Source organism: Mirounga angustirostris, unplaced genomic scaffold, assembly GCF_029215605.1.
Source record: "Mirounga angustirostris isolate CCGP_5_RB_7025 unplaced genomic scaffold, mMirAng1.0.hap1 SCAF_17, whole genome shotgun sequence".
Classification (NCBI taxonomy): domain Eukaryota; kingdom Metazoa; phylum Chordata; class Mammalia; order Carnivora; family Phocidae; genus Mirounga; species Mirounga angustirostris.
Window position 1 is genome coordinate 34,752,654 of NW_026991725.1, and position 12,119 is coordinate 34,764,772.

The 12,119-nt window shown below is 42.8% G+C and overlaps 1 protein-coding gene across 1 annotated transcript in view; it reads left to right on the forward strand.

Annotated features, from left to right (window-relative positions):
* KCNJ16 (potassium inwardly rectifying channel subfamily J member 16) overlaps window positions 1-11,763 on the forward strand; it is a 59,493-nt gene extending 47,730 nt beyond the window's left edge. Inside the window, exon 2 of the mRNA XM_045888014.2 lies at window positions 9,466-11,763. Within this exon, the coding sequence (XP_045743970.1) occupies window positions 9,555-10,814 (1,260 nt within the window). The 5' untranslated portion in view covers window positions 9,466-9,554 and the 3' untranslated portion in view covers window positions 10,815-11,763. The remainder of the gene's footprint in view (window positions 1-9,465) is intronic.
* Window positions 11,764-12,119: the final 356 nt, after the last annotated feature.

Consider the following 12,119-nt stretch of genomic DNA (forward strand, 5'->3'; position numbering starts at 1 on the left):
AAGTCAAGGGGATCTTTTTTCATGAAGCTTACAACCTATTCCATGGGGCCATCCAGCCAACAAACAAGTCATCAACCAGTCGCGGCAAGCGTTTTGAAATGAAAGTCATGTTTACGATTCAGAAAATAAGGATGTGGGGGAGGATTTTCGTTTACCTCTTCTTCAGACATGGCCTCTCTGAAAAGGTGACATTGAAGAGGAGACTTCAGTGATGAGAAGAAGTCACGCAGGCAGAAAAGGAAGTACAAAGGCCGTGAGGCAGGAATGGGCTGGTGCGTTAGAGTGGAATTTAGCAGACTCTTTCTGTAAAGAGTCAGATCATAAATATTTTGGCTTTGTGAATCACATTGTTTCTGTTGCAACCACTCAAGTCTTAAGTAAGTAGCTGCAGACAATTTTATAAATAATGGTCTGAATGTTGTGTTCCAATAAAACTTTATGAAAGTGACCAGTGAGCCAGATTTGGCCCTTAGACTATAATTTTTGGACCTTTGTGTTAGTGAATGAGGGAGACACAGTGATGCTAGAGAGTGAACAGTAGGAAGAAAAATGGTAGGAAGTAATTTCTAGAGGTGAGCAGAGGTCAGAGGTATCTGCTCTGTATACAATACAGATTATGCAAATTCCTCTAACTGCAATGGGAAGAGTGGGAAGATGCTGGAGGGTTTTAAGCAGGAGAGTGACATGTTTTGATTTTATTTTTAAAAAGGCAAGATAGAAGTATGACAAGGGCAGAACGAGAAAATCTCTTAGGGGTCCGTTGAATACGTGGGGGCTTTGACTACCAGGAGACATGATTAGATTTAAGATCTACTTTGAAGGTGAGCCCACAGGACTTGCTGCTGGTTTATGTGATGGTTGTAAGGGAGAGTGATTAGACCATACTCTTGCATCTGGGAGATATTTTTAAAATGCAAATGAAACTGAATTTTAACTGAATTTTCTCTGTTTCAAGCGATGAAAACTATCCCTGGGTAACACAAGCAGAAGAGAATATTATTGGAAAGGTAACAGGTAGCTTATAGCATCAAAGGAAGGATGAAAAGAGAAAGCCTGATATGAGCCAAAGCAGGGAGCAGCACGAAATGAAAATCTTATCTCAGGAACTGTCTCCCCAGGAGCTGTGACTTGTGCCCTTCTCAGGAGCCACTTAGATGCTCTGCCACACCAGTGACCTCCTGACTCCATGTAGTTGCCTGGAATAATAGGCTTTCGCATCCTTGCATCACTGCCTCAAGAAGCTGTCTTGTTTGTGAAGTTCTGATTGGTCACTCCAAGGTCATGTGACTCTGCTCCAGGTGCAGGTGAAGAAACATTCCGGTGATAAGTGGCTTCTTCCATTTCCACCGCATCATCCTAAACCTAGCCACCATCCTCTCTTACCTGATCATTGAAATGCCTTCCTGGGTTACTCCCCGCGTCAGCTTTTAAATTTCTCCAACCGATTTTCCACTGGATCGCCAGAGTGGTCTTTTGAAAAATGGAAATATTATGCTGTGCTCTTAGTGAAGGTACTTCAATTGCTTTTATTGCTCTTGGGAGAAAGACCCAAATCTTAAATTCTCACGCTAGGTCACTTATGCTCTGTCTCGAGCTCTCTTTACAGCTTCGACCCCCCCCCCCCCCCCCCCCCCCCCCGCTCCCGGCGCCTCCACTGCCTGAATTCAGTTCTTTGGAAAGCATGCCGTATGCATCCTTGAGTCACAGAGCCTTTGCAAATGCTGTTTATCTGCCTGGGAAACTCTTTTTCTCTTTCTTCCTATTTGGTTAACTTGTACTCATTTTACAGATTGTAGCTCAGACAGCCATCTCTCCCAGACTAGATAAAGACCCAGTATTATAAGCTATTGCAAGAAACAGAGGAGAAATATGTATTCAAGTTAAGGGTTAAACAGAGGCTATAAATAGGGACAGCTTGCAAGATGCTGGCCGTGGTACTCTTTTATATTATGCCATTCATTCTCTACCAAAAGGTTTTGAAAGAGTCAACCATTGTCCCTATGTTTTATTTATTTTTTTAAAAGATTTTATTTATTTGAGAGAGAGTGAGAGAGAGCGAGAGCAAAAGAGAGAGCACACCCAAGGGGAAAGGCAGAGGGAGAAGCAGGCTCCCCACTGAGCAGGGAACCTGATGTGGGGCTCGATCCCAGGACCCTGGGATCATGACCTGAGCCGAAGGCAGGCACTTAACTGACTGAGCCACCCAGGCGCCCTGTCCCTATGTTTTAAATCAATAAAAGGAAGCTGAAAGATATTTGTAAGATGCAGCTGAGATGTGGTAGAACCATGACTAGAATCCAAGTCTTTGATCTCCATACTTTTGTCCTTTAACAACGCTAATGTAAGACCAACCATAATATGGAGCATGGATGGGACCCACGGTAGCAGGAGAAGGGTTATTTACATTTCAGGTTCGAGCTATCGCTCTGTATGAAAGTAGCAAGAGATGAGTTAGAAGGGTGTTACATAGACCAGATAAAACCAGGTTTTTACCTGATCAGAAAAGCCTGATTTCAGTGATTAAAATGCAGATGAGCTCCTGTAATGATAGATTCTTGTGAGAACGAGGCCTTAAAAAAGCTTAGAACAAAGGGCGCAGCATCCAGAGTACACCTGTAAATAGCGAGAGCCTTAACAACTAGATAGTGACTGTGTCTCAAACAAGCAAAATAGGACGGAGAACAAGGCCCAAGTTGAGAACATGTTTACCAAAGGGCACAGGCAGGAGCAGTGACGAGCATGCTCTCACTTGAAGGTCAAGTCCTTCACCAAACACTCTCTGATCACCCTGGCCAAAAGGCAGCCTCCCTCCTTGCTCCAGCCCTTCTCCACGTGGATGCTTCATTTTGACAGCCCTCAAAGGCACATTCCACAGAAGCAAGACTCTTACTAATTCCTAAAGTGGGTGGTCCTGGCACACAGTGGGAGCTCGATTAAAAACAACAACAAAAAAAGACAAAACAAAAGAATGAAGACAGCAACAAATTCTCATTGGAGAGTTTTAGAGATCACTGGGGAACCTTCTGCACCAAGAGGAAATTGAACTGTGGTCTTTAAAAAGACATAAGATCTCATGATACCCAGCTTCTGTGAACAACCCAGATACAGCGCAAAGTAAGTCCTGAGCAACTCAGGCTGGTATGCACTCAAGACAGGGATGAGCTGATTATCACAATAAGAATAAGAGAAACCTTCAGAACCATCTTCGTAAAACTTGCCCATACCACTTAAGACAAAGAATAAACATGATAACCACCCTGTGAATTTCTTTAACCTGTTAACTTTGCCAAGCTTGTCAGTCTTGTTCCCTTTAGCTTGGTTGTTCAGAGGAAATAGCAATCCAATTTTTTTTAAGCAATACATTTTTAAAACTGAGTTGAAAGCATGTGTATGCATATACATGCGAGTGTGTGTGCGTGTGTGTGTGTTGGGGGGAAGGGTGCGCGTGCGTGCATGTGTGTTGAGGACAAGGAATAGGGGATTTTCCATTTGGTGACAGTTGTGAAAAGGAACGCTAAAGGATCTGGTCCCTGGAGCTTTGGGGAGCTAGTGTAAAGACAGAGAATTGGGCCACGTGGCTTAGTGGTAGGAAACAGTGGTGCCATCCCTGAGCTTAAGTAGAAATACCTACTGGGAGCCACATTGTCAGCCCTTCTGTCATGCAAGTGGAAAGCTCTTTGACAGGGTTCAAGCAGATGCTCTGATATTTTACAGCGGGGGAAACTGAGCCCTTGTAGGATTCAGACTCATGCAACAATTACTGAGTAATTACTATGAGCTTGGCCCAGTGAAAGATGTCTTCCCAGTCCTTATCTCACTCAGACTCACAGTCACTCAGTAACATAGGTATTCTTATCCCTGTATCATGCATAAGGACACTGAGGTTCAGAGAAAAGTTACTTTCCTAAGCCACTCAGGATGTTGGGGACAGACCTGGAACTGGAATCTGCCTCCCAATTCATGACTTCTCTGCAACACCAAAACACATTTTATTTCAGACTATTGCTTATTAAGGTAATTTGTTTTTAAGGCAGGGTAATTCAGATTTATAATTCTTATTATTTTGGTATGATCTTGACATCCAGAAAATGGGGAAACATAAACCCAGCCTCTATTTTTTTCCTACTTCTTTATAAAACACAGCATCATTTGGGTTGCAGCAGGATTTACAATCAGGATGTAGATATTACTTGCTCAAGAAAAAAATGGACTAGAAAGAGGCTCTCCAGGTAAAGTTACTAGCAATGTTGTAACACCAGACTTCTGCTTCTCCTTCCCAGCTCTGGATTCAGTTCAGTTGCTTGCTCATTGCATAGTAGAGAGCCCCTTTCCTATCATAAACTGGCACAAAACTTTTTTTTTTTTTTTTTTAATTAGAGAGGGAGAGGGAGGGGCAGGGGGAGAGGGAGAGAGAAAATCTTAAGCAGGTTCCACGCCTAGCTCAGAGCCCGATGTGGGGCTCAATCTCACAACCCAGAGATCAGGACCTGAACTGAAATCAAGAGTCAGACACTTAACCCACTGAGCCACCCAGGCGCCCCAGCACAAAACTTTCTTATACCGATTCAAGAGAAATTGTAGAGTTATATCAGAAAAGAGGTAAAATTCCTTGTCACTGAGAATTTGGACCAGGGTTGGAGGCTACGGGTTGGGACGGAGAAGAGAATGGAGAGGTCAAAGGCTATAGCTTAATCGGAGACCTGCTTTGAGCGGCTGAGAAGAAACACGAGAACGCCATAGATTGTCAATAAAGGAGACATTGTTTGACATTCTGGAGACAGGGACTATTTGGAGAAGTCTGGGCAGCATCTAGTGGGTTCTGAGTGAAGCAGGTGTTCAGTGGCTGAATGAAGGGCTCCACCTAACTGTGTCTGAACGTCTTCTGAGGATTTCAGGTAACACAAGGCTCAGGCGTAATTCCGAGGCAACAAGTTGTGGGACAGGTTTTGAGCAAAATAACCCCAACTTGTTTGGGTTCTGTCCTATCCCATTAACACCCCTCTTTCTTTCCTCCTTAGCATCCAGAGCCCACCCACAAGTGCCATCTGACTACACCTTCTCTCACTACCCGCCTGCCACCCCTGCCCTGGCCCCTCCACGCACCACAGAGTGGCACCCAAGCCAGTCTCCAAAGACAATGACCTGCACACAGAATCTAGGCCACCCTTTCTACTCTCTGCCTCTTCCTCTCTGGTGTGTCCACTAAAATCTCTCTCATTGCATAGTCGCCAGGAAAGTAACTTGATTACCGGTGACTTCATGTTAACTCATGGACATGCTAAAGATGGTACTTGTTAATATCACAGGCCACGGGCATTAATAATTGAATTTCACCAAAGATATTTAGAGCATTGTTTGTGGTGTGTCTCGAATTACAAAAAGCCAATTCGAATCACTATTAATATATTTAAAGTAAGCAGATGCTAGAGACAAGATCGAATTTTATTTTTGAAGTTGACATGGGATTCCAAAGTTTTAACCATTACGTTGCACCTCCAACGTGCTAATGAAAAGTTTTAGTTTGAAGAACCACCTGCAAGGGTAGTCTGCTTGGTAAAGAGCTGAGTTTGAGAGGATATAGCAAAATGACAGAGGGATTGCCTCAGAATGGGTGAGTCTGACTGAGGCACTCCTATGCATTGAGAACCGGGGACAGGTATTCGGGATGGTCACTTGTTTTGCTGAAAATATTCCAACCTGTGTGTAGCCCATTTGAAACATGCTGAATCAGTAAAGGTTTCTCCTTGAATTCATACAACTATCTAGAGCACTGAGGACTAAAAGCAGGTCCCATTAGTGCAAGTGGATTAAGCAGCTTTTTTTTTTTTTTAATGTCTGAATTTAATACAATGAGTAGCATCTGAGAATAGTCACTGTCAGAATTGGGTCTGCTGACCCCTCGAACTTTCTCTCTCCGCGTCGTCTCCGTGGGGTGGAGTAAATTGTAATGACTTTGATGGCATTCTCGGGAAACGACCCACCATCCTGACCCTGGCTGGCCTCTCACTCTAGCCACCTCTATATTAGAATTCCATGTCATGACAAAGAAATCGCAGTCTTTTTTCTGCCTTTGTCATTAACCACCTGGCAAAACACTTTGAAGCTGGTACAAAGTGGGACTGCAGATTCTGCATTTCCTTTAGCACTTTATATTCCATAATTTTGTCATTGCGGTGCTCAGATTCCCATTTTTAATAAAAAAAGGAATTTGCCCCCAATGAAATAGCCACCATCAGTTTCTAGAGAGCAAGGAGAACAAGACGCAAAAAGAAATAGAGAAGTAGGAAGGTTGCAAATGCATTTTTGTGATGGAATGGAAGGTGATAAGATGGTTATGAAAGCACAGAGATGCTTTGAAAGCCAGGTTTTAATCCTAAGTAACACCACTGTTACACAAAGAATGTCCACTCAATAGGCAAGTCTTATCCTCTATTATTTAATAGCAAACAAGGGGGAAAGTGTTCAAATGAACACAACGTATGAAACAAGATACTAATAAATAGTTTGTCTAGTCATTTTGACAAAGGGGGTCCATAAAATTCTTTGCTCATTGGGTAATCTGAGAAATGGTTAAGACTCAATACAATTAGTTTGGTTATAATCTGGCATTTAGCTTAAAGACAAGCATCTTTTGGAAAATGTCTCATTTACATGGTTGGAGAATCAAAGAATAGATGAATCAAGGGTCTGCCACCTGAACAGAATCTGAAAGCTTTTCTCTGGTTAAGTTGAAGTGAATGAATGATCAATTCAACATGGTGGGCCGTGGTGGGGACACAGGGCATGGTGGGTTTAGGACAGAATTCTCACAGAATTCTCATGATTACACTATTCAGAAACAAACTTTGCACATCCTCAAATTTGCTCAGTTACAGCTTATATTAATTGAAAATTCATTCCCCAATTAGCATACCGTTGAAGGTGTTTTTAAAATGGCTTGTTTGTAACAGTTGGGCACCGCTGGAATTCACACTGCATGCCATTTCAAATAAAAGCCTTTCTTTTCTCTTTTGGCAGCAGAAAAGAGCAGAGTCACACAGTAGCTCTTGATTTATGAACTGTGCTTTCTTATTCTCAGACTCTCACAGTGTGTGCCGTTCCCTTTAAGGAACGCGACTGGAAGCATTTAACAGGGAAACAATTCTATCTCCACATCTACTTTTTTTTTTTTTTTAAGATTTTATTTATTTATTTGACAGAGAGAGACACAGCGAGAGAGGGAACACAAGCAGGGGGAGTGGGAGAGGGAGAAACAGGCTTCTCGCTGAGCAGGGACCCCGATGCGGGGCTCGATCCCAGGACCCTGGGACCATGACCTGAGCCGAAGGCAGACGCTTAACGCCTGAGCCACCCAGGTGCCCCCACATCTACTTTTTTTAATTTGAAGTCATATGGGCCTTTGATTATAACAGGTCCCATTCTCATGCCTGCAACAATCAGGTAAGAGAATGAAGACCCAGAAACCTTGAGCAGCTTCTTGTGTTTGTCAAGTGTCATTCGATGACAAATGGGACAGGAACCTGCAAGAATGATATATGTTGTGGGCAAAATTTGTGGAAACGTTTTACATTCAACATTCCGGTAAGCATTTTGTCAGCCCTGGGTCACATCCTGAAATTATACAACCGTCTCCCCCAAAACCCGGTTGAGGACAAAAGAGGGAATGTAACTACTCAAAGCAAATCTGGAGGACGAGTGGGCAGAGTGGCTGGGGGTACGTGGATGGACAGAGAGAAACTCGTACACGCCTTACAGCATTTTCTGGCTGAAAGCAGAGTTCATCCTTGCAGTGGTCCACCAAACAAAGTGTTTATTGTGAAGTGGGCCTGATCCCTGGAGAAGAAGAAAAGTGATTCCTATTGACTGGAAGGAAATTAACTCTTTCCTCCCTTTTTCAGGGAAGGTGTTGGATAAGTACTTTGTGATTAATTTCCTTGGTCAGTTTCAAGGGGGGGGGGGGTGGGTCTCAATGTCAGCAACAGTATTGACTCTTAACTGTAGTTTCCTTGCAGTGCTGGCTGGATTCTCTAGTGGGAAGTCCTTTCTCCCCCTTATCCTCCCTTCCCTCATCTAGCACAGGCAGGTTATGTGGAAAGCATATTCTAATAATTACTAAACCATTTCATTGGGCTGCAGTGACTTTTTTTTTTTTTTTTTGCATAGAAGTAACTAAAGACCATTTAACATTGAATTTTTAAAACTTACTTTCAGACTTGAGCTGGGAAAACCACTGGCCAATTCCAAGGATGATAAAAGCAATAGGAACTGTATGTTCTGCCTTGATCTTTTATTTATTTATTTATTTTTAAAGATTTTGTTTGTTTGACACAGAGAGAGACACAGTGAGAGAGGGAACACAAGCAGGGGGAGTGGGAGAGGGAGAAGCAGGCTTCCTGCAGAGCAGGGATCCCGATGCGGGGCTCGATCCCAGGACCCTGGCATCATGACCTGAGCCGAAAGCAGACGCTTAACGACTGAGCCACCCAGGCGCCCCCTGCCTTGATCTTTTAAAGATCGAATTTGGAGGGGAAAAAATGATTTTGCCTACGGATGGCCTTGAAAGCGTCAGGAATATGCTGCAGAGCTGGAGAGAAGAGTCCAATTGTAGTATGCTCCCTTTAAGAGGGAAACAAGATTAGAACTTTGGCAAATTTTCGGCTTCTATTCAGAGGGAAAGAGAAGAGATGGCAGTGTCCAGAAAAAAAAAAAAAAAAAAGAAAAAGAAAAAGGATGGTTGTCCTGAGACAAAAGCAAAAGCAATTTTATACCTATCGAAAGCTTACCTGGGCGTGGTTTTAACTCCTCTGGGGTTAAGAACATTTTTTGCCCTCTTAAAACTAAAGGAGCTAGGGGAAAGGACTTGAACCTGAGAGAGTGTCGCCGTCGGTTCTGTTCTGTCCTGGGAAGTACAGGAGGAAGAGAAACCTCGGGGGAAGAGAGAGAGGACGTGGCAGGGGCTGAAGGGGAGGGTCTGTGGCAACCAGTATGTAAGTTACATGTCAGGATGAAGGTAGTGATGCTTCCTAGCATCCTTCTTAGAAAAAACATCTGACTTCAAGAGTTAGAAGGCTTATAACCGTGCTAGACAAATATCTGAATTCTATTGTGCCTTTCTACATTAAAGATTGCTTTGTGTTCTAAGTGCCCTCATGGCAGAAGAGTCTATAAAATTAAGACTTTTGTTTATGTCAGGTCAGAAAAGGTAGTGAGGCTTCATTTGGGATAATCATAGTGTTTACCCAAGCCTTTTGCATAGATAAAAATGTTATTTTCTCTAATTGCATATTTTGTTCCTATAATGACTGAGTTGAATTCTAAACTGAAATGAGTAATCAATACTGAATGTCTCTGTTGTTCAAATGAAGGCTTCGCCATTTCAGATGGCATAAAATTGCTTCAAATTTGGCAAATTACTATAAAGATGGAAATTAAAAGCTAAAGCATATTTAATTTTCTTTTTTTCAGGTTTTAACCGAAAACTTAAATCAACAAATAGCCACAGAACTATTACTAGTACAAAAATCCACCTGGATGCCTGAAGGAGAGAGGAAAGAATGAGCTATTACGGCAGCAGTTCTCCAATTGTCAACGTGAACCCCAAATACCCGGGCTACCCCTCAGGGCACATCCTAGCTGAGAAGAGAAGAGCCAGAAGACGTCTGCTCCACAAAGATGGTAGCTGCAATGTGTACTTCAAGCACATTTTTGGAGAATGGGGGAGCTATGTGGTTGACATTTTCACTACTCTTGTAGACACCAAGTGGCGCCACATGTTTGTGATATTTTCCTTATCTTATATTCTCTCCTGGTTGATATTTGGCTCTATCTTTTGGCTAATTGCCTTTCATCATGGCGATCTGTTAAATGATCCGGACATCACGCCTTGTGTTGACAACGTCCATTCCTTTACAGGGGCGTTTTTATTCTCCCTTGAGACCCAGACAACCATAGGTTATGGTTACCGCTGTGTCACCGAAGAATGCTCCGTGGCGGTGCTCATGGTGATCCTTCAATCCATCCTGAGCTGCATCATAAACACCTTCATCATTGGAGCTGCCTTGGCCAAAATGGCAACCGCTCGGAAGAGAGCCCAAACCATTCGGTTTAGCTATTTTGCCCTCATAGGCATGAGAGATGGGAAGCTTTGCCTCATGTGGCGCATAGGTGATTTCCGGCCAAACCATGTGGTAGAAGGCACAGTGAGAGCCCAGCTTCTCCGCTACACTGAAGACAGCGAAGGGCGGATGACGATGGCATTCAAAGACCTGAAGTTGGTCAACGACCAGATCATCCTTGTCACACCAGTAACTATTGTTCATGAAATTGACCACGAGAGCCCTCTGTATGCCCTTGACCGAAAAGCAGTGGCCAGAGATAACTTTGAGATTTTGGTGACATTCATCTATACTGGTGATTCCACGGGCACTTCTCACCAATCCAGAAGTTCCTATGTTCCCCGAGAAATTCTCTGGGGCCATAGGTTTAATGATGTCCTGGAAGTTAAGAGAAAGTACTACAGAGTGAACTGCTTACAGTTTGAGGGGAGCGTTGAGGTATACGCTCCCTTTTGCAGTGCCGAACAACTGGACTGGAAAGACCAGCAGCTCCACAACATGGACAAAGCACCTCCAGTCCAAGGATCTGGCACGTCGGACACCATGGTCAGAAGAAGGTCGTTTAGTGCAGTTGATATTGTCAGCAGCTGTGAAAACCCAGAGGAGCCCACCACCTCCACCACGGACGAGTGTAAGGAAGCACCTTATCAGAAAGCTGTCTTGACTTTAAATAGAATCTCTGTAGAATCCCAAATGTAGTTCAAATTGTGATGACCAGGGTTACCCCGCAATCATTTTACTCTGTAGCCAGTCACCTTAAGGCAAGTAGTTCTAAGCAGGGCTTTTAAGGAATGGGATAGCGATGTTCGATGGTGATAGGGGAGAAGAAGAGCAGGTTAAATCATCTAAAAATTACATAGTATCCAATTGTGTAAACTTTTATTTATTTATTTTTTTGTGCTAGCAAATTTGGTATTAGGGATACTATTAAGAGCCTAACTGATTAATTTAAATTTCATCTCCTTGTCTTATATCACACACTTGCAACTTCAATTGGAGGTGTCATATTCAGTGATGGAGAACAAAGGTAGGATACTGGTATAAATAAAAATAGGAAGACAGGCAGCCAGCAGGAATAACAACTTTTTAAATGTATCAACATTGATAGTAGTTTCCTAGGAAAACATTATGTCATCTAACCAAGATATGCAAGATATGCATCCAGTAGATTATAACATTGAGATATTTAACTGAAATCACCTGGCAGGTTTGATGTCTGCCCCTCATAGTCTCTTGGTATCGGCAGAAAGAGGTAGAGACTGTAAGAAATAGACACCCTGCCACTCGTGCAGGTAAGGATCAACGAACGCTGGGAGCTGTTTTTTGTTTTTTTTTTTCTAACTCATAAGGCAGAAGAAAAGTTGACATTATTCAGAACAGTATTTCTCTTTCAAATGCCCTGGGTTGCCCTGCAGCAAATGGCTTTATATGGAAGAGCAGAAATAAGGCAACAATGACATTTCTAGTTTCTCCAGCAAGGGGGCTTCCTCTGCCCACCCCCATCTTCTCCAAAGACAACATGAAGAAATTGGATCACAGAGATGGGATAGGGAATAGATGGCAGTGGGAAACATTCTCAGACCGTTGGAGAGAAAACCCGTGCTCTGTCCTGAAAGACTGCAGCAGCTTTTGCTGGCTACGTAAGGGATGGAACCATTTTTTTTTTTTTTTTTGAGGAGGGGGGCACGTGGGGGGACAGCAAGGGGAAAGACATTTTGGGGGGACAGCAAAGGGAAAGACATTTATTTGTGTCCAGAAGCAGTTATGTATGTTTCCTGTCTTGGTCACTTTACAAGACATAAATGACTTAAATTCTAGATTTTCAGCAACACTCCCATTGAACTTGGAACGATCATTTAAATGGAAGATTTTGTGAAATATAAGGTGATTTTTATTCACATTATTAAACAGATAAGTGTTATGGAATTGCTTAAATTTTAGGAAGTAAATTTATATGCTCTATATCTGTGTTAAAAGATGTTAATCATGATTACTTTAAGCCCA